This window comes from Pongo abelii, chromosome 8 (assembly GCF_028885655.2).
Source record: "Pongo abelii isolate AG06213 chromosome 8, NHGRI_mPonAbe1-v2.0_pri, whole genome shotgun sequence".
Taxonomy (NCBI): domain Eukaryota; kingdom Metazoa; phylum Chordata; class Mammalia; order Primates; family Hominidae; genus Pongo; species Pongo abelii.
In genome coordinates, this window is record NC_071993.2 from 47,845,789 (window position 1) to 47,872,571 (window position 26,783).

At 40.7% G+C, this 26,783-nt stretch overlaps 2 protein-coding genes and 1 pseudogene across 2 annotated transcripts; 1 reads left to right on the plus strand and 2 right to left on the minus strand.

The window, feature by feature from the left end:
* Window positions 1-590: 590 nt before the first annotated feature.
* LOC100445094 (eukaryotic translation initiation factor 3 subunit L-like) lies at window positions 591-1,398 on the minus strand. The gene has a single exon (XM_054523475.2). The coding sequence runs from the start codon at window positions 1,380-1,382 to the stop codon at window positions 597-599; it is 786 nt and encodes a 261-aa protein (XP_054379450.2). The 5' UTR covers window positions 1,383-1,398; the 3' UTR covers window positions 591-596.
* A 9,180-nt stretch (window positions 1,399-10,578) lies between these two features.
* LOC100455545 (FXYD domain-containing ion transport regulator 6) lies at window positions 10,579-12,483 on the minus strand. The gene has a single exon (XM_054523239.2). It carries the CDS (start codon window positions 12,481-12,483, stop codon window positions 12,196-12,198), a length of 288 nt encoding a protein of 95 aa, XP_054379214.1. The 3' UTR covers window positions 10,579-12,195.
* Window positions 12,484-15,062: 2,579 nt separating this feature from the next.
* LOC112128513 (zinc finger protein 37A-like) overlaps window positions 15,063-26,783 on the plus strand; it is a 33,254-nt pseudogene continuing 21,533 nt past the window's right edge.

A 26,783-nucleotide genomic window follows, 5' to 3' on the forward strand; every position in this document is an offset into this window, starting at 1 on the left:
GGGAAATTTCCTGATTACATGCAACAATTCAGACATATCAAAAAGTTAAGATATGTCTTAAAGATATGTCTTAAAGTAAAAATCATGTTACACCTGAGAAAAAATTTTTTTTTACCTTCGAGTTCAATATTTTGGTATTATAACAGCAGAAATAGAATATGAGTGAAAAGTTAAAAGAGCTGATGGAAAAGCTGAAGTACAAAGTTACCATTCTAGCCAAGTAAAAAGATTTACCTTTTGAAGGGGAAAAGAAACAAAGGGTAATGAGGTGTGATCTGTAAATAATGTGTAAAAAAATATAGTAAAGGTTGAAATTCTGAGATACAAATCTCAGAAGTTTTAAAAAGAAACAGATTTGAGAGTTACAAATTATCACTGTGTGTAATCTCATTGAGAACAAATCTTTTTTTTTTTTTTTTTTTTTTTCTGGCTCCAAAGACCCTTTACTGATATCCACTTGAAACACTTCTGTCCTTAACTTGTTAACTGAGTGGACAGGCTGATGGCTGATCTAGGTAAAGCTTTCACGGTAGCAAAAACACTTCCTGCCTGTAATTATATCAAAACAGGTTGCTGAATAATGTGTGTGAATGTCATCAGGGTCTCTGTCTCATCTTCTTCAGGGTTCGATTAAGCTCCTCCAATTTGTGGATCCGACGGATGAAGAAATCCCCATAGTGCTTGGAGACCTTGGTGTCCGCAATGTGGATCATGTCCTTATCAATGTAGAAGTCAACCTCTGAGGCTGACTGAAATTCACCATGCAGGATTGAGATGCCACTGGTCCACACCAGGTTCTTCATCTTGTGTTTGAAGACAAGAAGCTGGATCCTGAACTCCTGCTCTGTGAGGTCCAGGCAGCCAGCCAGCTTGGCCACAGGCATGGTGGTGTAGAGCTTGAGGAAGCTGTGGATGGTTGAAAGCTGGGCCTGCTGCTGTATTTCATCAGAAAACACCTTCAGCTGCTGCAGGAAGGGCTCTTTGTGGTAGTTGGGGTGCACATTATCATAGTTGGGCACTACAGGCGACAGGAACTTGGGGCAGAAGTAACTGAAAAGTTCTTCATAGACTTGTGGGTCACATTTCTGCATGCGCAGCATCTTGTCCCTGTATTTCTTCTGCAGCTGGAGGTGAATGCTCTCATCGATACTCATGGGGTACACTGTGAGGGCAATGGCCAGCAGCGCATGCATCTGCTCATTCTGCTTGTTAATCATCTCATACTTGTATGTGGTCCTCTGGAACATGCACTTGGTCCTCTGGATGTAGAGGAGGATGTTGGCAAAGACCCGGATGGCATCCTGGTAGCGACACATCATCAAATATGCAAACCCAATATAATAGTATGTGGTGACCTGGCACTCTGGCACACGGGAATACATACTCTTTTTGTTAAGTTCGATGGGGAAAAAATCTTACGCTTATTTTTTTAAAAAAAATTCAGGTGGATATTAGTGTATTTTTAATGTTTTTATTTATTTATTTGTTTTTATTTTTTTGAGACAGAACTACAGGCGCCCGCCACCATGCCCGGCTAATGTTTATATTTTTAGTAGAGACGAGGTTTCATTTTGTTAGCCAGGATGGTCTCCTTCTCCTGACCTGGTGATCTGCCCGCCTCGGCCTCCCAAAGTGCTGGGATTACAGGCGTGAGACACTGCACCCGGCTGTATTTTTAATATTATGGCTAATTTTAATAAGACGTTTTAAACAAATCTAATCCCAATCAATCTTGACAGCAAAAGAATTTTGTATCCTTTTATAATATTTTTACAATTTTATAGTAATATATTAATATATTTTTATTTTAATTTTTATAACTTTATATTTTTTATTTTATAACTTTTATATCCATTTAATGTTATCTTTTAAATTTTTCTTTAAAACAATCCCTCAAAACCTCTAAACTAAACAAAATTATGGTTCCCACCATGAAATTTCAGTTTCTTTTCCTAAAAATCTCCAGATTTAGACCACTCTAATATTTGGTTTCAGATTTTGACTTTTATACTCAGAAGACTTTGGTCTATAATTTCCCTTTCATGGAATGTCTCATACTGTATTTGGTATCAAGTTTCTCCTCATCTGATGAAGGCAGTGTGGTTGTGTTTTTTCTGTATCCTATGAAACACTGTGTACAAAAGTGGTGTGGGGAAACAGTACATTTTTCTAAATGTAGGAAAATATTTAAGACAAAATGCTTGGTGGAAGAATCAAAAATACAAATCAGTAATCATACTATAAAACATGTTCATAAATCCATAGATGAATTGGAGTGGGGGAAACAAAAAAATGAGGAAGATATTTTGAGTACAAGTGAACTGGCCTACTTGAAGAAACCACGATCAGAAGATGAAAGTGAACATATCTCAGCAACAGTACATAAAATTCCCCATTTGAGCATTCGTTGTATGACATTCCGAAATTGACAAATACTGTCAAACTTGAACCTCGAAGCTCACAGAGTGATGGTTAGAATGGAAGGCAAGATACGCTTCATCACATGATCACAGTGATATGTCACTGTCGAATTTTCAAATGAATACATGCCACATTATGGGGTCCAACTGCTGCTATTTTGACATAGGTAAATGGGTCACTTAGAGTATATGTTGCATTTCAAAAACTGAATCTCAGACCCACAGTATTATTCTCTGCGCATGAAATAAATGTTAAATGAGGAAAAAAGACCTCTCAAATATATTTGATAGTGAACATTTTAGAGTGAAGAGGGAAAAAGCTAACGTGTTGAGAATAAAAGGAGTTCCTTGCTTGAGTTGAAATGCCCTCCTCACCCATTTCTACTGTTCTTAAATCACTGGACATTTCTAGATTAAATAATTTAAAATTTGTTCCACATTTAGTTTAAAAAGCACTATTATAAATTTAGTTTGAAAAAGTAATTATATAAAGCCTTCTTTTATCACTTATGTATATTACCTACTTTTTCTCTCTATGCAGCTAAGTTTATGTACTTATTTCTGAATCTCTTTGAATTTATTGAGAGATCCTCTATTCATGTATGCATAAAAGGCTGGCTATTCACTGAGACATTAAGAAAAATGAAGCACTATATGTTCAACAATGGGTTGTTTGAAAGCATATAATACTTTTTTAAATGGAGACTTCTGATAACCCTAAATTCCAGGATTAAATATGTGTTGTGGCACATCAATCAGCCTGATCACACACATTCTTATGATCTGGTCATGAGAATTAGGAAAGGGAAGGGAATTGACAAGCCCTTTAAACATGCAACAATGGAAAATTCTAAAATAAACATGAGAGAGTTGTCATGTCTGAAACAAAGTAGATACCCTTTTAGATATGAAATAGCTCAGTACAAATTTCCATCACTGCTGATTCATTACAAGTTTCTAGAACTATTTTATCAAATGTGTCACTGATGAGATATAAAAATTGCATTAATATAGATGTTGCCATTTTTTCAGGGATTATTTAATTGATGGGGTAGTTGACAGGGTTTGGGAAGGAACATGTAATGTTTCCTCACTCTGAGTATAGAGTTTTAATGGTTAATCGCTAGATAGAAAAATGTGTATGTGTAAGGCACCATCATAAACATACATAGATATGTCCAGTGACAGGAATTTCATCACTGCCTGTCTCATCTGAAATTTAACATTTAGTGGTGAAACATAAGAAAAACTAGAAAACAGAGTCACACCTCTGAATGCTCAATTAGGGGAGAAAATAAAAAAGATTTGGTAATATATGAAGAAAATAGAATTAGCTGAAGGAACAGCATTCAAAGAGCAGATCAGACTTTCATTTGGTTGAGCAAAATACTTTCCTTCCTGCTGCCACCTGAGTGTCCACAGTGAGTGAAGAGTAAATGAATAAATATAAGCAAAGCCCTTAAAAAGCTTCCTCACAGTGTCAGTGCTATATGATTGTTTAATTAATAAATCTGGAAAGATGTGCAGAAACTTAACCATTGTTACTTCCAGAGGCAGAAGCTGATAGGCTGTGGAAGAGGGAAAGAAGGAAACCTAGATTTCAATGTATGTTATTTTGTTCCTTGTGAATGTCCTACAAGTGTGTTATTCTTGGTGCTTTTACTGTGAATTTTTTTAAAAGAAAGAACCACCACCATAAAATAATGCATGAAACAAACATTTTATTTTGTTCATGGTTCACAGGGCTAGGAAGAAACAGAAAAGATGGCTTATTGCTGCTTATTGGTGTTTGGGGACTGCAGAGAAGACTCATTGGCCGAAGTTGAATCCACAGCAAACGGTTGGCATCATCTGGAGGTGACTTCACTCACATGTCTGCAGAGGACATGGGGCTTGACTGCAGGACCTATAGGAGACCTCCCAGGTACCCTGGGATTCCAGGTAGCAGAGCAGTCTCAGGACATTCAGAGCTCTGACTTGGTGATCAAGGGCACCATAGGTGAGTGACCGGAGTGAACCAGGCAGATGCTTATGGGCTTTTTAAACATAACTTTGGAAGTTACACAGCATCACTTTTACGTCATGTGTCAGTGACAAGTGAGCACTAGTGTTCAGTCTGGTAAGGGTGGGCATAGACCCCCAAATCTCAAGGGGAGAATAGCAAAAAAATTGCAAACATCTTTAAAAAGCCACATGCATATTCTAGTTTAAAACTACTCAGGTTTTTTTCCCTCCTGCGCTTCCCACCACAGCTCTGGGGTGATCTTAGGGCTTACGTTTCCTCCCCAACTTGGAGGCAGCAGAAAAAGGGACTTTGGTAGTGGTTGTGGCCAGAGGTCTTTTGCTTATGTCCTGGGAGATCCACCCAAAAGAGATGCAGGTCAGCAATCGCCCAGTCTCACTTATAAGTGGGAGCTAAATAATGAGAACTCATGGACACAAAGGGGAACAGCAGACACTGGGCCTATGTGAGGGTGGGGTAGGTGGAGGGAGAGGATCAGAAAAAATAATTATTGGGTACTAGGCCTAGTACCTGGGTGATGAAATAATCTGTACAACAAACCCCTGTGATACGAGTTTACCTGCATAAAAACCTGCACATATCCCCCTGAACCTAAAATAAAAGGTTAAAAAAAAAGTTCTTGGTAGCAGAGATGCCTCTCAAATATGTGATAAAAGATTTTTTACTTTGTCACATAGGCCAGGGGTAAGGCAATTGTGGGTTTTACTTCTGCCTCAGTCCCTGTGAGTTGATTGACAAGTAAATGCAAATATTCAGGGAAACTTACTAAAGCGTTATGGGGCAAAAAAAGCTAATGTCTGCCTTAAATGTTTCTCTATCAAGGAACCATTTAATTGACTGTTGAATTTAAAAATCACAAGATTTAGACCAGGTGCGGTGGCTTACAACTGTAATCCCAGCACTTTCGGAGGCGGAGACAGATGGATCACCTGAAGTCAGGATTTCGAGACCAGCCTGGCCAACATGGTGAAACCCCACCTCTACTAAAAATACAAAAATTAGCCGGGCATGGTGACAGGTGCCTGTAGTCCCAGCTACTCAGGAGGCTGAGGCAAGAGAATTGCTTGAACCTGGGAGGCAGAGGTTGCAGTGACACAAGATCGTGCCATTGCATTCCAGCCTGGGTGACAAGAGTGAAACTCCATCTTAAAAAAAACAAAACAAAACAAAAAAAATTCACAAGATTTAACTATTTGGAATGGAGAGGAAGCTTTATTTCTTATAAGGGGTTACAGCCTGCAAAGAGGCTGAGAAGAATGTCTCTGGCTAAAACCAGGGACCAGGGACAGGCACTTTGAAAGACTATAGGTTGGGATAGGAGCATTATGCTGGACAAGTGTGCTAAACATACATCTTCAACAGGTTACAGGAGGAGCTATGAATATGCATGAAGGTGGTCCTGATGCACATGTATTGAACCAACATGCATGTAACATATGACCCGTGTTCACTTTGGGATGGAGACCTAACATTTGAATGTTTTATAATTAGGCCCTATCAGTCAAAAGGTCTTTACAGGACACGAAGGCACTCAAGTGTGCAATCTCTGTAAACCCAGCCAGAACCAGTTCATGGTGGGTGGTCTTCTTATCAGGAGAAAGTTACTGAAATCAATCTCTTGTCTAATCAAAGCTGTAGTTATGGTGCTTGGGACAGGAGTTGGGAGCCAATTAGTGTCTGGTGATGAGCTACAATTGTTTTTATTTTGCTTATGTCAAGGCCAGTGTTTATTTAGCTGCTAGAGAAAAAAGAAAAACTTGTGGCAGTTAGACCATAGTTAATGTTTAAGTTTAGAGTGCTTGACCTAACCCTTGCCTGGCATGGCCTTAGGTCTTGTTTATAATTTGGTATCTCATTGCCACAAAAAGTCCGCTCTGCCAGTCTTATGATCTCTATTTTAACATTAATGCTGGTCAGTTGCTGTGTCTAAACCACAAACATGAGAGGGTATAACGAGACATGTCTGACCTCCCATCTCATCATGGCCAGGAACTCAGTTGTAAGATTTTTCTGGGGTCCCCTTGGCTAAGGGGAGTGTCTTTCAGTTGGTGGGGGCTTAGGATTTCATTTTTAGTTTACAATTTCCACAAAGGGAAAGGCTGCTGATAACCTTAAACATCTTGCACTTGTGTTTCAAAGCAATAAATCAGACCTCTTAAGTACTAATGCAGTTGTATACAATTTGTATGGTGGCCAGTTTCCCTTCTAGCCTGAAAGCCCTGTGAGGACAGAGGTCTTGGCTTTTTTATTCCTTAACAGTTTTCTTACCCCCAAATTAGCACGTAGCAGCAGCTACACAGATGAGAATCTCTCTCTTTGTTCCCCACAGTTTCTACCTTGAACAATTCTCCCTGCCAACATGCAGCGTCACCCTGTAGCCTTATAGTTTCCCCAACATCTAATATATGTTCTTCCAGTAACTGGAGACTGAGATGCTGCAGGGCCAGACAGCTGTGTTCTTAGCCAAGTGACAAGCAAGGCTTTGGTGGGCCCTTTTTACATTATTCACCTTAGAGTCCAAGCTGACCAACTCAAAACTATACACATGGGGCCAGAAAATCATCAGCTTCTGAGGGTCAGCTATATGATCTTACAAGAGCTCATTAGAGATGAAAAACTGCTTGGTAAATTCCAAAGCCTATCTCTAGCTCAAGATTGCCTCTCTTCATATTGTCTCCTTTTTTCCAGTGGCTCCAATAGGCAAAAACTATAGCAAAAATTGTTAATTTTGGGGACTTGTTCTGTTTCCAGTATTGAGAATTTAAATTCCAAGCTGCCCACTAGCTGCAAAAAGCAAGGAAGTTGTGTCACACTCACTTTCCTCTGCAGCGTTTCCTAATAAGTATGTTCCCTCTAGAATTTATGAAATTGTAAGCATTTAACATTTTATATCAATTTTATAATATTAATACATCTAGATGTAATAGCCACAAAACACAAAGCCATTAAAATTTTTTTTTTCTTTTGCAAACTAAATCCACAGCAGTAAATCCAGCAGTTGCAGTTAGGTTAGCTTTACTGCTGTGGGAAAGATTCAGATTGGAAAGCAGATGGGGGATGGTACAGGGGGTTGCAAAGAAGGAGGCAGCTCTTGCAACAGGGCAGCAGCTGGGCTGAAGACGAGACTGGATGAAGTCTTGGTGCCCTCCCCACCCTCCCACCCTCCCACCCTCCCACCCCAGCTTTGCTCTAGCCCTGAGAACTTCTAACATTTTTGTGGTCACCTAACACTCACCTTTATAATTTTTCACTGTTGTTTTTTTTTTTTCCTCCCACCTGGAGAAGAGAACTAAAAACAAAGCCAATCCCCAGATGTATATTTTCTCCCTCACTTCATCCAGCACAGCTCAAAGAAGCCAGGGTTGGATCCATTTCTAACCGCAAAGGTCACTGTGGCTTCTAATAGCAGGTGGCAGTTCAGCTGCTGCTGTCAAACCATGGAGGGATCGATAGACACCCAGTTATAAAAGGCTTATCACCGTTCCCCTTCATTCTTCCTTTTCCCAAACAGTGATGGAGCCAAATCTTAGTGAATCAGGGTTGTTCTAGCAAATTCCACCTCTGGGCCAGGTGCAATGACTCACACCTGTAATCTCAGCACATAGAGAGGCTGAGGCAGGAGGATCACTTGAGGCCAGGAGCTCAAGATAAACCTGGGCAGCATAGCAAGACCCCATGTTTTCAGAAAAAAAAAAAAAAGAGCCCGGGATGGTGGCACGTGCTTGTAGTCCAGGTATTCAGGAGGATACATACCTGTAGTCCCAGCTGAGGCAGGAGGATCACTCGTGCCCAGGAGCTCAAGGCTGCAGTGAGCTATGATTGTGCCACTGCACTCCAGCCTGGGTGACAGAGTCAGAATTTAAAAAAATTTGCTTCTGATGCCAACTGTATTGGGGATTCCCAAGAACACTTCTGGGCTAAACAAATTGCTAGGAGAACTGACAGGACTTGGCATACAGTCACAGTATGGCTACAACTTATTACAGCAAAGTCAGCAAAGGGGAGAGGTCACAGGGCCATGTCCAGAGGAAACCTGGTACCAGCTTCCAAGCATCCTCTCCTAGTGGAGCCACATAGGATGTGCTGAATTCCTCCAGCAACATGCTGTGACAACAAATGCAAAATGTTGTCACAGAAGCTCCTTAGAGACTCGGTGCCTGGGCTTTTTATTGGGGGGCTGCTCATGTAGACACTGTCTATTGTGCACAACTCAAGATCCAGATTCCCAGAAAAAAAGCAGGTGTTCCACAGAAACCATATTGTTTAGGTACAGTGAGCCATTTGATCAGTGAGGGTGGAGGGAACCCTTCTGAAATCCAGGTACCCAAACCTTCCCAAAATTCACATTCCCAGATACCAGCCAAGGATAGGATAGCCATCTCAGGCCACTTCAATGGCAACTCCACTTCAATTGATTTTTTTTTCTTTTTTTTTTTTTTTGAGAAGGAATCTCACTCTGTCACCAGGCTGGAGTGCAGTGGCGCAATTTTGGCTCACTGCAACCTCCAGCTCTCAGGTTCAAGTGATTCTCCTGCCTCAGCCTCCAGAGTAGCTAGGGTTACAAGTACGTGACACCACGTCCAGCTAATTTTTGTATTTTTTTTAGTACAGACAGAGTGTCACCGTGTTGGCCAGGATGGTCTCAATCTCCTGACCTTGTGATCCGCCAGCCTCAGCCTTCCAAAATGCTGGGATTACAGGTGTGAGCCACCATGCCCGGCCACTTCAATTGATTATTAGTTTGCAAGTTTGTAATGCTTTCAATGGTTCAACCCCTGTTTGATGTTAGTTCTGAGTTCAGATTTATGAGTGACAGACACACTAAGGCAGCTGTGAGATTATCAAATTCACTCAGCTCAATTTTTGTGATGGTTGCTATTATCTATTTTTATTTGTGTATATTTGAATGCCAAATACCAAAATTCAAGCATAAACTTTGTGATGAATTGTTTGAAAAGCAGAGATTTATTAAATGAGGAAAGATTCCTTTTGAAGCTTTTTGTGCAGTATGCAAAAATAGAGAAAGGCACCAGCACATAGTAACAGCTAAACATGGAAGATGTATGATTTCCTCAACTAATACTATATAAAGTGGTAAACAAATTTTTTTATTAAAAAGAATTCAAGGCCGGGTGCGGTGACTCACACTTTTAATCCTTGCACTTTGGGAGGCCTAGGTGGGTGGATTGCCTGAGCTCAGTAGTTCAAGACCAGCCTAGGCATCATGGTGAAACCTTGTCTCTACTAAAATTACAAAAAATTAGCGTGGCGTGGTGGCGAGCACCTGTAATTCCAGCTACTCGGGAGGCTGAGGCAAGAGAATTGCTTGAGCCTGGGAGGTGGAGGTTGCAGTGAACTGAGATTGCACCACTGCATGATGGTGTCACCTGGGCGACAGAGGGAGACTGTCTCAAAAAAAAAAAAAAAATGAAAAGAATTCAGATTGAGATATAGTAATTGCAGTGGAAGTTGTAACTATCTGCCACACTATATAACAGCAGCAGTCTTTCAGCTCAAATGACAATTTGAAAGTACTATTGCTAGAAGTATTTTCTGATTCCAAAGATGCAATCAAATTTTGAAGAGCCAGAATGAAATCTACTGCAACAACAACAAAAGTAATAGCCTCACTATGATCACAGAGATGATCTATGATCTAAATGCCTCACCTATTTACAGCAGAGCCATGGATACAAGTAATCTCAAGGCAGAAGATATTTTCCCTTTGCTTCTGAACTGCTTTTGGTGGTGATAACACAAATACAAATTGTGGTTGATGTTTGCATAAAGGCACAGACATGTTTGGTCCAAGCTGAAGTACAGCATGAATGATTCCAAGTTGTGGGCCGTCCTGCCCACATTCTGCATCATGAGGTCCAAATAGCATCTGATGTTCTTTGCATTTTCATTGAAGTAACTGTCATAAAATTGTTCTCTTACTTCAGCATTTATACTATTAGAATTGAGTGATTAAAGGATTTTTTTTTTTTTTTTTTGGCATTCGATATTCTTCATTTCCTTTGTAGTTAGAAACTCATTGGCTCCTGTAACTAACAGTTGAGAAAGTTGTTAGTTTATGTAAAGTCTTGAAATAATATTTTAATTCTCAAGAAAAGATTCCAAAACTTTTGTTTACTTTAAAAATAATCCATTGATTGAAGTTTATTGTTTTTTGTTCATGGGTTTTTTTCACTAGGAAACAAATATTTTATTCCTTTTTTCTGTTGTTCAGACAGATCGTGATACAGAAAACAGCAGTCTGGCACAGAGGCTCGGTTGGTTGATTTCCACAGGCACATGGAGGACAGGAAGGGCGGGATCTCGTTTGAGCTCCCGCTGTCATTATGACCTTTGACCTCTTCCTGTACCCTCTGCAGCAGCACTGCATGGAGCCTACTGGGTCTCTAACCTACCTCACTCACCTCTCTGACCACTGACAGGCAGCACAAAGGATGCGGGAGTTTGCTGACCAAGGGGACATGGGCAGAGAAGCAAAGGCCCCTTACTCTCCCTCTGTCCGTTCCAGTGTGCTGGCGGCAACAGAATGGGAATCTTTCAGTCATCACCTGCTGGAGACTCAACTTCAAGGATGGAAGCCTGTGCCCACAAAAACTGGGCTGTAGGTTGAAGTATTGGAAGCAGGAAGGTTGGAGACGGGTGGGGTACCAGAGCCCCTGTGGTTATTGCTGATAAGATATGTAATGGCTACATTCCCCAAGGGCAGATTAGAAGCCCTGGGCCTGGTCTGGGCATGGTGGCTGACACCTGTAATCCCAGAATTTTGGGAGGCCAAGGTAGGTGGATTGCTTGAGGCCAGGGAAAACCCCATCTCTACTAAAAATACAAAAATTAGCTGGGTGTGGTGCTGCGTGCCTATAATCCCAGCTACTCGGGAGACCCAGGCATGAGAATCCCTTGAACCCAGGATGCAGTGAGCTGAGATCGTGCCACTGCATTCTGGTTTGGGTGACAGAGTGGGACTCTGAAAAAAAAAGAAAAAAAGCAGCAGCCCTGAGCCTGGAATCCCTGGGTGCTATGTGAAGGGCAGGGCAGATGGAGCTCCCTGGTGCTTCCCCAGGGAGAAAAATAACCATGGAAGGGTATAATAGCCTACTGAAGGCAATGCTGGGCTCACAAACTCCTTGCTTTGCTTTGTATCTCTAATTGCTGATCTTCAGAACAGACTGGGGTTGGAGTGGGATAAGGAAGCGAGGTTCTTGTAAAAGGAGTGAAGAGACTCCATAAAGAAAGATGATGAAAGTGGTGCAAACCTTCCCAGGTCCCAAGACAACTGGAGACTCCTGCCCATGCTCTAAAGGGAAGGAGCTAGACTCTCCAGGGAAAAAAGCAGACTCCCAAGAGTGAGAGGTGATGGGGGGCAGAGAGGAGCAGATGGCCACATGGCTCAGCCTCTGCCCAGGAAAGTGAATCCACAGTTCACTAACAGTAATAACCATGAACAAGTAGCCATGAACACTACAGTCAGCAAACACACACACAGACACATCACAGGAGTTGGAGGAGCCTGCAGGCTGCAGTGGTGAGGCAGGAGATTAGTTGGATCATCAGGTGGAGGAATGGTGTTTAGAAGGGACAGGGAAGGGCGTGGGGGGACACACAAGTTATTGGCTTCTCTTGGGGAAAGATTTGTTGCTGAGGTGGCTGTTTTCTTAAGCATCAACATTTGCATCTAAAAGTTCAAGCGGCTGCCTTCAGGTTCCAGAGGCTTCCCACTGGAGGGCTGCACTTCGTTCAGCTCTCTGCTTTCTGGAGCTTTGTTGCATTTGCAGTGATGAGGTTCTCCACCTGGGCTTCCTCCTCTCCTGGGGTCCCGGACTTCTGATTGAAACTGCACTTGCATCTGCAACCTAGGATAAGGAGGATCCCAATGGAGAAGAGGACCACAGCACATACCAACCCCCTAATCCTCAGGGTCTGGTAGTCATAACGAAAAGGGTCAATTTCCTTCTCCCTCTCAACTGCACCGGCCAGGACAATGTGGGCCAAAAGGCTGCATAGAAAGATCAGCACTACCTCCATGGTGCCGGCACAGTCAGTCCCCTCTGAGATGATCCCAGGAGGATGTGTCAAGTCCCAAGGAGCCTGGGAGTGGCAAGTTCATAGTTTTCAATCTCTTTAGGGATAGGATTATGCAAATTGAAAGAGCAAACAATGTTACTGAAATAATCCATGACATAATGGAACCTGAATAATTAAAGAAATAATGGAGGCCGGGCGAGGTGGCTCACACCTGTAATCCCAGCACTTTGGGAGGCTGAGGCGGGTAGATCACTTGAGGTCAGGAATTCGAGACCAGCCTGGTCAATATGGTGAAACCTTGTCTCTACTAAAAATATGAAAAATTACCCAGACGTGGTGACATATGCCTGTAATCCCAGCTACTGGGGAGGCTGAGGCAGGAGAATCATTTGAATCTAGGAGGCAGAGGTTGCGGTGACCCGAGATCATGCCACTGCACTCTAGCCTGGGAGACAGAATGAGACCCAGTCTAAAAAAAAAATGGAATATTCACAAGTGTCAAGACTGTTCTTAAAATGGAAAAACATTAGGCCGGGTGCCGTGGCTCATGCCTGTAATCCCAGCACTTTGGGAGGCCAAGGCAGGCAGATCACGAGGTCAGGAGTTCGAAATCAGCCTGGCCAACATAGTGAAGCCCCGTCTCTAGTAAACTTACAAAAATTAGCCGGGTGTGGTTGTAAAAGCCTGTAGTACCAGCTACTTGGGACGCTGAGGCAGGAGAATCGCTTGAACCCAGGAGGCCAAGATCATGCTACTGCACTCCAGCCTGGGTGACAGCGAGACTCCCTCAAAAAAAAAAAAAAAAAAAAGAAAAAGAAAAAAAACTTATGAGCAGGAAAATAAATTGTGACTTGAAGTGATACTTCAAGTATCTGTACTTGCCATGATGTCTTCTGAAAAACATCTTATCCCTTGAATATCCTGATTCTTTTACGTAAATGGTACGGTACTAAATGCTTTTCCAGCATGGGAACAAGAGGGATTATCATCAGTGGTGGTAAAGAAGGGAATAGAAGTCGGGCACGGTGGCTCACGCCTGTAATCCCAGCACTTTGGGAGGCCAAGGCGGGCGGATCACGAGGTCAAGAGATTGAGACCATCCTGGTCAACATGGTGAAACCCCGTTTCTACTAAAAATACAAAAAAATTAGCAGGCTTGGTGGTGCACGTCTGTAGTCCCAGCTACTCGGGATACTGAGGCAGAAGATTCGCTTGAACCCAGGAGGCAGAGGTTGCAGGGAGTTGAGACTGTGCCACTGCACTCCAGCCTGGGTGACAGAGCGAGACTCCATCTCAAAAAAAAAAAAGGGAATAGAAATGGAGAAAAATGCTTCTGTTTTGGTCAGTGGACATTTATTTTATTTTTAACTTAAACTTCAATAGCTGTTGGAGTACAATTGGTTTTTGGTTATGGATGAATTATAAAATGGTGAATTTTGAGATCTTAGTGCACCTGTCACCCGAGTAGTGTACACTGTACCTAATGTGCAGTTTTCTGTTTTGTTTTGTTTTTTGAGACTGAGTTTCGCTCTTGTTGCCCAGGCTGCAGAGCAATGATGCGATTTCGGCTCACTGCAACCTCCACCTCTTGGGTTCAAGCAATTCCCCTGCCTCAGCCTCCCAAATAGCTGGGACTGCAGGTGTGTGCCACCACGCCCAGCTAATTTTGTATTTTTAGTAGAGACGTGGTTTCACCGTGTTGGCTAGGCTGGTCTTGAACTCCTGACTCCCGCCTCCGCCTCCCGAAGTGCTGAGATTACAGGTGTGAGCCACCTCGCCTGGCCATGTGTAGTTTTTTTAAATCTCCCGCCTCCTTCCCACCAGCCCCCTTCTGAGTCTCTAAAGTCCATTCTATCACTCTGTAGGCCTCTGTGTACTCATAGCTTAGCTCCCACTTATAAGTGAGAACCTACGGTTTTTGGTTTTCCACTCCTGTGTTACCTCTGTCAGTGAACATTTTAAAAAGTTATTGTGATCAAGAGATCCAACATACTCCTGAAGAATGGAAAATGCAGGTTTGCCATGAAAGATGGTATTATGTGGTTTAACAAATAAAATTTGAAGAGCAATTCCGAGTTACCTTTACAAGTGTACAGGCTGGTAATGCTATGTCCAGAGTGTTTTCTCATGGTGAGCGTCCGGTGGACCAGAACCAAGCAAGTGGAGCCACAGGCACAAGTGGAGGTAGTGCTGAGGCAGCGCAGCGGGGCCGCAGGAACCGACCATGTCTGGAGAAATTCCACTCCTGAATTCTGCCAAAAAAGGAAGTGTTGAGGACAGCCAAATCATCAGGGAGATGTAATTCATAAGAAACCTGTGTAATTTAAATACTCATAATTTATTTCAGCTAACGAATAAAACTGCAGTACTGCACTCTGTGCCTCTGGGAACTAACTACCCAATGTGGCTGAAATCTCATGCCATTTTTTAAAGGAGCGGCACGAGGGCCTTTGGGAAATGTAGTCTTCACTTTCTCAGGGAGTGGCACGAAGGCTTGTGGGAAATGTGGCTTGCACTTTCTAAGGGAGCGGCGCGAGGACTTGTGGGAAATGTAGTGTGCACTTTTTGGCCCCAGTCGCGGGAGCCGCTTCGGGCCTTCTGCGCATGTGCGCGGTGTGGCTCCAAGTTTGTTTTTCTCCGGTGCAGCCTGGTAGGGAGGGCTCCCGGCATCTCCCTGAGTCGGGGCAGAGGACGCGGAGGGTAGAGTACGGGAGGGCTGGAGCGAGGGTGGACTGGAGGTGCCGCTTGGCCTGGAGGTGGGAGAGAGGGAGCGGCTTTGCCGCCTGGCCTGGGTCCTAATCCTGCCCTGGTTCTTCTGCTCCCAAAGGGAACGCAGGTCCCGCGCCTGTGACAAGTGAGGTTGGATTTTCTCTTCCCTGAGATGAAGGATGCCCGGAGGCCTCGGCAGGACCGCGTGGAAACGGGCCTTCTGCCCAAAAGATGCGTGCTTCTCTCCTTATTCTTTCCCCTCAGAATCTCGCTGTCTCCTTCCAACCACCTGTAGTCGGCATCCCCGCATTGTCACTGCGACGCAGAGGCAAGCGGGGTGGCGGGAAGCACCCGCGGGGCGGGGAGGGACCCTGCGGGTGCGGACTCCATACCCAGCCTCTGCCCAGCGTCACCCCGCTTGCTATGTCCTCGCAGGTCGCAGCTTCATGGCCTGACGCCTTCAGGAAGTATTTTGAAGTCATCATGGCTGTGGATTGGGGGATTTCTTGTTTCCACTGACCTGTGAGGCCGCGCACGTGGAGGGAGGCACCCCGGGCCCTCCCGCACTTTCCGGCCTCGCCTGTGTCCCTAGTAGCAGTGGGCATTTCCAGACGGTCCAGCTTGTGGCTCAAGTGACAGGAAGATGTAGGAGCTTTCAGTCTTGGATGAGGATTCGAACTGAAGGGCTTAGGCCCAGCTGGCTTGGAGCAAAACATCTGTTGTGGGGTGAGAAGGGAAGGTGGGGGCGGTGAGGGTGCAGGGACCCTCCTAGGAGGACACCAGACCAGTTGGGCCGAGTCGTCATTAGAGATCTAGAGCATGGGTGGGAGGAGCAGAGGCTCGATTTGTGTCCTGTCCAGACTCCCACAGGCTGGGTGATGGTGGGAGCTTTGTGCCCATTCAGATGTGGCGGCAGAGGAGGGCAAGGCTGAAGGAGCAGACAGCACCGCTTCTTGGGGAGTTGTGAAGGCATCATGCGGAGGGCCGAGCTTAGCAGCCAAGTGGAGGACAGCACCCTCCATGCCTGGATTCGTTACTCGCTCGTTCTAGATGTTGAGCTGCTGGCGCATTGCAGCACAACTAGAGATGTATGGATGCCCCCATCTTGATCTTACAGAATCAGAGGTGCAGCTGCAAGAAAGGTCTGTAAGTTATCTATTTCGGCTTTATTTAAAAGGTGGGATGGGGTGGAGTGGACAGGAAACAAGCTTAACATGTTAAGTGACTGTTGACATTGACACATTTTGTTGTGGCAGAGTCAAGAACAGACACTGAGTTGCTTGAGGACTCAGGCGGGTGTTTGCTGCATTGACAACAGAGTAAGTAAAAATCCGTTTGCTTTTTAAAATCCAAAGATGGTTTTGAGAACCTGAAACCAAGTTAGAGCAAGTTCGTTTTCCTTCCAAAAAAACTGGGCTCTGCCTGGCGCAGTGGCTCACGCCTGTAATCCCAGCACTTTGGGAGGCTGAGGCCGGCAGATCATGAGGTCAGGAGTTCGAGACCAGCCTGGCCAACATGGTGAAACCCCGTCTTTACTAAAAATACAAAAAAATTAGCCAGATGTGGTGGTGCACCTGTAGTCCCAGCTACTTGGGAGGCTGAGGCAGGAGAATCACCTGAACACAGGAGGCAAAGGTTGCAGTGAGCCAAGATCGTGCCATTGCACTCCAGCCTGGGTGACAGGGCAGGACTCTGTCTCACAAAAGCAAACAAAAAAAACTGGGCTGAAAAATACCACATCACTTTTTTCAAAACCTTGTTGGGAGTCTCTGGTTTATAATAAAGATTAAAACCTGAGTATTTTTGTTTAGCATCAGTTTTAATGAAAGTATTATGTTCCATTCTTTGGCTTTTCCTAACTTGCTTAATTAGTTTAATATATTGGTTTGTATACTCGGTTAGAGTACAGCATAAGTTGTTTATAAGTCAGTAGAAAACCAAACGTTTTTACATTTGAAAACTAATGTGTCCAAGCAGTACATAACCATGCCAGAGTCATGCATGGACGTGTGAGTATCTCCCTTTTAGAGATGTTTTGCCAGCTGGGAAGTGGAAATTTTTAGGCAAGTGACATTTCTCATGATCTTTTCTTATTTCTCAGCTACCCCCTGTCGGCTTTCTCTGCTCTGCCAACACTAGTGGAAGATGATCACATCCCAGGTAAGTTGTTTATTTTTTCACAGTTTTGCTTAAAAGTAATTATTGAGGTTTAAAAAATGTCTATACATTCATATGAAAGTAGAAATAACATCCCGGAAAATATAGAGGAGAGGTCACATTACAGTTCGTGGGTCAAATGCAGCCTACTGTCTGATTTTTTATGGTCCACAAATGAAGGATGGTTTTTATATTTTTAGGTGGCTGAGGGAAAAAAACCAAGAGTATTATTTTGCTTGGAAATTATGTGAAATTCAGACTTCACTGTCTATGAAGTTTTATTGGGACTCAGCTATACTCATGTATTTAGGTATTGTCTGTTGGTACTTTCACACTACAAAGGCAGAGTTGACTGGTTGCGGCAGAGACTGTAATGGCCCACAAGCCTAAAATATTTACTGTGTGACCCTTTACAGAAAATGTTTGCTGATTTCTGATAGAGAGTTGATGAAGAGTAAGACAAAAATGTCATATAGGTGAATGCAGATCTTGTGATCTTACAGTTGTGAAACTGGAACATAAAACAGTTTATCAGTGGGCTTTATTAGGTAACATTGTGAAACTTCCTATGACAGTCTTGCAGTTACATAAAAAAGTAGTACAACAAAGTGAATAATTCATGTACAGTCCAGGGGAAAACTTAAGAGATCACAAAAGAAAGTATATGATTAAAAAATTCAAATAGGCTGGGCACATTGGCTCATGCCTGTAATCCCAGCACTTTGGAAGGCCGAGGTGGGTGGATCATGAGGTCAGGAGTTCGAGACCAGCCTGACCAACATGGTGAAACCCTGTCTCTACTAAAATTACAAAAATTAGCTGGGCATGGTGGCACGTGCCTGTAATCCCAGCTAGTCAGGAGGCTGAGGCAGGATTATCACTTGAACCTGGGAGTTGGAGGTTGCAGTGAGCCAAGATCATGCCACTGCACTCCAGCCTGGGCAACAGAGTGAGACTCCATCTCAAAAAAAAAAAAAAAAAATCCAATGAATTGTGTAGCATTAGGACTCATGGTTTTTTAAAGAAACAGTCCTGGTAGGCTAGGGTGATCATGGGTTGTTAGGATGTGGCAGGCTTTGTGACAGCCTTAGAGACTGGGCAGAAATGGAATATTTGCAATAACTTTCGAGGGATTCTACCTAAAAAAAAAATAATTATGGTAAAACACACATCACATGAAATTCACAAGCCATTTTAAAGTATAGAATTCAATGACTTTAGTACATTCACAATGTTGTACAACCATAACCACCATTTATTTCTGGAATATTTTCATCACACCAAAAGGAAACAGCACCCTTAATAAGCAGTATTGTAACTTAATAAGGAGTTGCTCCCTTTTCCCCCCTCTGCTCCCAGCCGCTAGCAACCAATAATCTCCTTTCTGTCTTTATAGATTTGCCTATTTTGGATATGGCATATGAATGGAATCATACAATTTGTGTCTGATCTCTCACTTAGAATAATGTTTTCAAGACCCATTTATGTTGTAGCTGTATATCAGTACTTTGTCCCTTTTTATGATGGAACAATATTTTATTATATGGATATACCACCTTTTGTTTATCCATTCATCTGTTGATGGATATTGGGGGTCATCCTGTGTTTCGCTGTTGTGGATAGTGCTCCTATGAGCATTCATGTACAAATATTTGTTTGAATACATGCTTTCAATTGTTTTGGGTATACACCTATGAGTGAAATTGCTGGGTGATATGGTAATTTTACATTTAATTTATTGTGAAACCGACAGTTTTCCACAGCAGGGTGCTTTGCAATCCATAGGAATTTTTAGTTAGCTTTTCTATTTCTGCAAAAAAGTATGTTGAGTTTTCGATAAGTATTGCATTGGGTAAGTATTAGAGTGGGTGATAACACTTTGGGGAGTGTTATCTTAATATTAAATCTTATAATCAATGAACATAAGATTTTTTTTCCTTAGATCTTCTTTCCTTCATTAATGTTTTGTAGTTTTCAGTGTACAAGTGTTGCATATCCTTGCTTAAATTTATTAAATAGTTTTTCATTTAAATTCTATTGTAAATTATATGAAATTCAGACTTCAGTGTCTATAAAGTTTTATCAGGACTCAGCCATACTCATGTATTTATGTATAGCCTGTGGGTACTTTCACACTACGAGGGCAGAGTTGACTGGTTGAGACTGTGATGGCCCACAGGCCTAAAATTTCTTTTGTTTCAATGCTATTGTAAGTGGAATTGTTAATTTGCTTTTTGACTGCTCATTGTAATGAGTACACAACTAATTTTTGAGTGTTGATCTTGTATCTTGTAATTTTGCTGAATTTGTTTCCTACTTCTAGTAGTTTCTTTGTGGATTCTTTAGTATTTTCTGCATATAAGATCATGTCATCTGCAAACAAAACTATTTTCTTTCTTTCTTTCCAATTTGGGTTCATTTATTTATTTACTTAGCCTAATTGCTCTGGCTGGAATTTTTAGTACAATGTTGAATATATGTGGCCAAAGCAGGCATCTTCATTTATTGTTAGTTTTTTGTTTTAGCAATCTTAACTATTTTTGGATGTACAGTTCAGAAGCAGTGTTAAGTATATTCATATTGTACATCTAATCACCAGAACTTTTTCATTGTGAGAAATTGAAATTCTCTACCCATTAAAAAATAACTCCCCATTTTCCCCTCCTCCTTGCCCCTGGCAACCACCATCCTACTTTCTGTTTCTATGAGTTTCACTATTTTTGCTATATCTCATATAAGTGAAATCATACAGTATTTGTCTTATTGTGACTGGCTTATTTCACCTAGCATAATGTCCTCAAGCTTCCTCAGTGTTGTAGCATGTGTCAGAATTTATCTCCTTTCAAATGTTGAATGATATTTCATTGTACCCATGTTTTGTTTATTCATTCATCTGTCAGTGGACATTTGGGTTCCTTCCTCCTTTTAACTGTTGTGTATAATGCTACTGTGAACATGAGGTACAACTATTCTTTGAGATCCTTCTTTCAGTTATTTTGGTTATATACTCAGAAGTGGTATGGATGGAACCTATGGTAATTCTATTTTTAATTTCTTGAGGAAACACCGACCTGTTTTCTACAGAAGGTGCACCATTTTACAGTCCCATCCTCAGTGTACAGGATTCTGATTTCTCCATATCCTTGCCAACACTCGTTATTTTCTTTTGTTGTTTTGATAACAGCCATTGTAATGGGTGTATGGTAATTTTTCATTGTGGTTTTGATTTATATTTCCCTAATGATTAGTGACGTTGAGCATATTTTCATAAGCTTGCTGGCCATTTATATATCTTTTATGGAGAAATGTCTCTTCAAGTCCTTTGTCCATCTTTGAATCAGGTTATTTTGTCTGTTTTGAGTTGTAGGGGTTCTTTATATATTTTTTATATTAATTCCTCATCAGATACATGAATTGCAAATGTTTCCTCCTGTTGTGTTTGTTGTCTTTTCATTCAGTTAACTGTGTCCTTTGATGCACAATTTTTAAGTTTGTTGTAGTCCAATTTATTTTTACTTCTGTTGCCTGTGGTTTTTGGTATTATATCCAAGAAAACATTGCCACACAAATCCATTCTCCTATGTGTTCTGCCATTAGTTTTGTAACTTACTTCTTAGATTTACGTCTTTGATTCATTTTGAGTTAATTTTTTTGTTTTTGTTTTGTTTTGCATGTGGCTATCCAGTTTTACCAATACTATTTGTTAGAAAAATTGTCCTTTCCCTATTAACTGTTCTTGACAACTTTTTTGAAAGTCATTTTACCATACATGCATGGATTTTCAAGATTATTTTGGCTAGTTGAGATCCCTTGAAATTCCATGTAAACTTCAGGATGATTTATTTCTATTTCTGTTACTATGTCTCCTTTGTAGACTGACTTTTTTTTTTTTTATCAATATGTAGTGTTTTTCTCTTGTAACAATTTTTGATTTAAAGTCTCTTTTGTCTCAGTATAGCCACCTGGCATTCTTTAGGTTACTATCCTCCTCTGTCATTTCAATTTCAACCTATTGTGTTATGTGTTTGTATCTAAAGAGAGTGTCTTGTAGACAATATGTACCTGGATCATATATTTGTATTTAATTTGCCAATTTATTTTCATTTTTTTATTTTATTTTATTTTTGAGACAGAGTCTTACTGTGTCACCCAGGCTGGAGTGCAGTGGTGTGATCTTCACTCTCTGCAACCTCTGCCTTCAGTGTTCAGGCAGTTCTTCTGCCTCAGCCTCCCAAGTAGCTGAGATTGCAGGTGCACACCACTATACCTGTCTAATTTTTGTTTTTTTTTGTTTTTTGTTTTTTTTTAGTACAGACAGGGATTCACCATATTGGTCAGGCTGGTCTCAAACTCCTGACCTCATGATCTGCCTGCCTTGGCCTCCCAAAGTGCTGGGATTACAGGTGTGAGCCACTGTGCACAGCCTATTTTGCCAATTTCTGTCTTTTACTTGGGAGTTTACTTTATTTACATTTAGAGTAAATGATAAACTGAGAAAGGACTTATGCCATTTTGCTATTTGTTTTCCATACGTATTATATCTTTTTTGTTTTCAGTTTTTCTGTGTATGCCTTCTTTTGTGTTCGTTTTTTTCTAATGTGTCATTTTAATTCCTTTTGTATTTGTAGTCATTATTTACCTAGTGTTAATACTTGGAATTGCAGTTAGCATATTGAATTTATAACAGTCTAGCTTGCATTAATACTAACTAAGCCTTAATATTATATAAAAACTCTGCTCCTGTACAGCTTTGTCCCTGTCCTTTGTCTTCTTATTGTCACATTTTATGCCTTCATAAATAGTGTGCACATTACCATAGATTTATAATTATTGTTTTATGTTTTTGTCTTTTAAATCATATAGAAAAAAGAGAGAACATAAAAGCCAAGAATACAATAAGACTGGCTTTTGCATTTACTTACAGTAGTTACTTTTACCATTTGAATTTTTTGTGTGTTTGGATTGGAGTTACTGTCTAATGTCCTTTTGTTTTAACCTTAAGGACTTCCTTTTGCATTTCTTGTAGGACAGATCTAGTACTAATAAATTCTCTCAGATTCTGTTGATCTAGGAATGTTTTCATTTCTCCTTCATTTTTGAAAGGCAGTTTTGCCAGATGTAGAATTTTTGATATATTTTTTTCTTTTGGCACTTGAAAGGTTCCATTATCCTACCGCCTCTGGCCTTCATGGTTCCTAATAAAAGGCTGGCTGTTAATCTTATTTCAGATCCTTTGTACATGGTTAGTCCCTTATCTCTTGCTACTTTTGAGATTCTTTGTCTTGTGACAATTTATTGTTTCTCTCAGTTTGAAGTTCTTTGAGCTTATCCTAATTATGGTTTCTTGAGAGTCTTGGACATAGAGATTCATGTCTTTCATCAATTTGGAAGGTCTTCAGACATTATTTCTTCAGATTTTTTTGGTTCCCTTTTCTCCTCTTCATCAGCAACTCTTCTTATTAACTTGTTGGTATGCTTGATGTTGTCTCATGGATCTCTTAGGCACTGTCCATTATTCACCATTCTTTTTCTCTGCTCTGCAGAATGAGTAATCTCCATCAGTGTCTTCAATTTTGCTGATTCTTTGTTCTCTTTGAGCTCCAATCTGTTATTAAATCCTTTCACTGGTTTTAAAAAAATTTAGTTTTTGTACTTGTCAGGTCCAGACAGTCCTATTTACATTTTTGTAATTTTGTTCTGTATATTAATATTTTGTATTTGGCACAGCATCTTTCACCTGGTTTGTTATTTCTTAGTCTGGTTTCATTTAGCTCTTTGCACACATTTAGAACAGTGGATTTAAATTCTTTATCTAGTAAGACCAATAACAAAGGTGTCTTTGAGGACTGGTTTTATTCATTTCTTTTTTCTGTGTGTCTGTGGGTCATATTATCTTCTTTGCATTCCTCATAATTTTTTATTGAAAACAGAACATTTTGAATATTAAAATGTGTTAAATCTAAAAATCAGATTCTTTTCCCCAGAATTTCTTGTTGCTTTTATTTTGCATTGTTTGTTTATTTTGTGACTTTTCAAAACTATTTTTCTAAAGTTCTTTGTTGTACATGGTCACTGAAACCTCTGTTCTGTTAGTTTAATGGTCAGTTTGTGATCTGACAGAGATTTCTTTAATTGCCCAAAGCCAAAACAAAACAAAAAACTCTTCTGGTCTTTGCATATTGGCGCTGTTTTAGGGCACTCTTGTAATGGTTTGCCAGGCCATTTACATCTCTGTATAAAACTTTAATTCCTGCTTACACTGAGCCTGAAGGTCAACCAGACTGAAAGCTTAGATTCCTCTCAGGTTTCTTGTGAGCGTGCATATTGCCCTGGCCTTGCACATAACCTCAATTCCCTGGTTTATGCAGGAGCTTTTCAAACCCCTTATCCCCATCCCGGCCTCCAGGTATTTCCTTCCCAGTTTTTCCACTCCCAGTTTTATCATTCCATCTGCTGCTTTTCTCATCTGGCTGCTGAGGCCAGATAATTTCTTTAAATGATTTCAACTAGCACTTCCTGGAAGACTAGCCCTGAGAAAGTTCCAAGGCAGGCAAAACAAAGACAAGCCTGTGAGCCACTTCTTCAGAGAGCCCGCATAGACAGATCAAAATACACAACTACAGTTCTCTGAAAACAAAGTGCATACTGTCCATTTTGGCACAGGCATCAGCAAGCCACACAAGGAATATTTTGGGTGTACTAGGTTTTTAATTAGATTGGAGAATTCTGAAAAGCTTGATGCTGAGAGGGTTTTTTTTTTTTTTTCCAGCTTAATTGTTGCTTTAGTTTGGGATGGAGTTTTGGAGTTACCTGTTCCATTTTCAGCCTTCTTCCCACATCAATTTTTGGGTAATTACTCTGTGGCACAACAGATACGCCTGGCCCATCTTGTCCTTTTCCTGCACTACCTCTGCCATCAGCCATTTCTCCAAAGGACATTGTTCTTTCTAGTGGAAGATGGAATTTAAAAACCAAGAACTGGGTGCTCATTGCTAGAGGCTGTCACTGCCTCAGACCCTCTCAATTGACAGAGTTAGGAAATATATGTATATATGTATACATACACACACACAGAAATACACATGTGTACACTTATTTTTGTATTGGTTTGTCTATACATATTTTTTAAACAATGAGTTTACATAGACATTTCCCAGTTTCAATCTTAACCCCATAGCCTTTCTGTTTTCCATCTTTGTAACTTCTTTCTCCAACAGTAAGAAACCAGACTATATCATTATCCACAATATTTGTTTGCTCCTTCTCCCTGTTTGTATCCAGTCATTTTTTTTTTGTTTTTTTGTTTGTTTTTGAGATGGAATTTCACTGTTTGTGCCCAGGCCAGAGTGCAATGGCATTACCTCAGCTCACTGCAACCTCCACCTTCTGGATTCAAGTGATTCTCCTACCTCAGCCTCTGAAGTAGCTGGGATTGGAGGCATGTGCCACCACACCTGGATACTTTTGTATTTTTAGTAGAGATGGGGTTTCTCCATGTTGATCAGGCTGGTCTCGAACTCCCAACCTTAGGTGATCTGCCCTCCTTGGCCTCCCAAAGTGTTGGGATTACAGGTGTGAGCAACTGCACCTGACCTGTATCTAATCTTCTAAACCTGCCAGCGCTACCTGTCTCCTCAGCTCTGGTTTGATCCCTTAGATCACCATCTTCCTGGAATTATCCGTACTTGCTATATTAAATATTCAAATCAGATTTGATGTATTGAACATTCTAGAAGTTAAAAGGGGCCATTTGACTAAGTCATTTTTGGAAAAACATTATTACTTCATGTAAGCTTATCAAAAATAAAATTTCTGCTTATTGGCAGCACAGTATCGAAACCTGTCTTTCCAGGTTGTCAAGCCACTACTTTGTCCATTAAGTTATAAGGACACTTATCTCATTCATGAAGGAAGGCAGAGCTTCCTAATCACCTCCTAAAGGCCATGCCTCTTCATACTATTGCAATGGTATTAGATTTCAACATATGAAGTTGTGAAGGGCACAAACATTCAGACCATAACACTAAATATTTTATTCTACTGGATACTATCATAAATAGGATTATTTTCTGAATTTCCTTTTGGATGGTTCATTGTTGGAGTATTTTTTTTACAAAAAAACTTAATTGTTATGTGTTGATTTTGTACTCTGCAACTTCGCCAAAACCATTTGTTAGCTCGTAGATTTTTTGTGGATTATTTGCTAAATAATGTTATCTGCAAATAGAGTAGTTTTACTTCTGCCTTCCAATTTGAATGTCTTTTATTTCTTTTTCTTGCCTATTTGCTCTGGCTAGAACTTTTAATACAGTGTTGAATTGCAGTGGTGAAAGCACTATCCTTTGCCTGTTCATGATCTTAGTGGGGGATGTGTCAGTCTTTCACTATGGTTTATGTTACCTGTGAGTTTTTTATATATGCACTTTATTATGTTGAGGAACTTTGCTTCCTTTCCTCTGTTTTCTGAGTTTTATTATCCTTGAATGGTATTGGGTTTTGTATTTTTTCCTGCATCATTGATATGATCATGTGTTTATTCATTTGTTTTTTTAATGCGGTGTCTTACACTGATTAATTTTCTTATATAGAACCACTCTTGCATTCCTGGGATAGATCCAATTTGGTCATAGTAAGTAATGTTCTTAATATGCTGCCATATTTGGTTTGCTAGTATTTTATTGATAATTTTTTGCATCTGTATTCATAAGGGGTATTAGCCTGTAATTTTATTTTCCTGTGAAGTCTTTTTTTGGCTTTGGTATCAAGATAATGCTGGCTGGCATTATAAAACTCATGGGAATTAGTTAGGAAGTATTCCCTTCTAATTTTTGGAAATGTTTGAGGAAGATTAGTATTACTTCTTTAATTTGATAGAACTGACCAGTGAAGCCATCTTACCCTGGATTTTTTGCCCTTGGGCAGTTTTTAAAAAAATTACTGATATATCTCTTTACTTGTTATAAGTATGTTGAGATTTTCTGTTTCTTCTTGAGTCAGTTTTAGTAATGTGTGTGCTTCTAGGAAATGTGTCTATTTCACTGAGTTACTTAATTTATTAGTGTACAGTTGTTCATAGTATTCTCTTATAACCCATTTTTTTTGTAATGTCACTTTCATTGCTGATTTTAGTTCTTTGAATTTCTTTTCTTTAGTCAACCTAGCTAAAAGCTTATGAATTTTGTTCTTTTTAAGGAATCAGCTTTTGGATTTTTTGGTTCTCTGTAGTTTTCTATTTTCTGTTCACTTATCTTTGCTCTAATATGTATTATATCCTTCCTTCTGCTAGCTTTGGGTTTAGTTTGATCCTTCTTTGCTAGTTGCTGAAGGTGTAAAGTTATTGATTTCTTTCTTTTTGAAAATAGGCATTTATTGCTATAAATCTCCCTACAGGCATACTCTTGGCTGCATCCCATAAGTTGTGATACAGTCTCTTT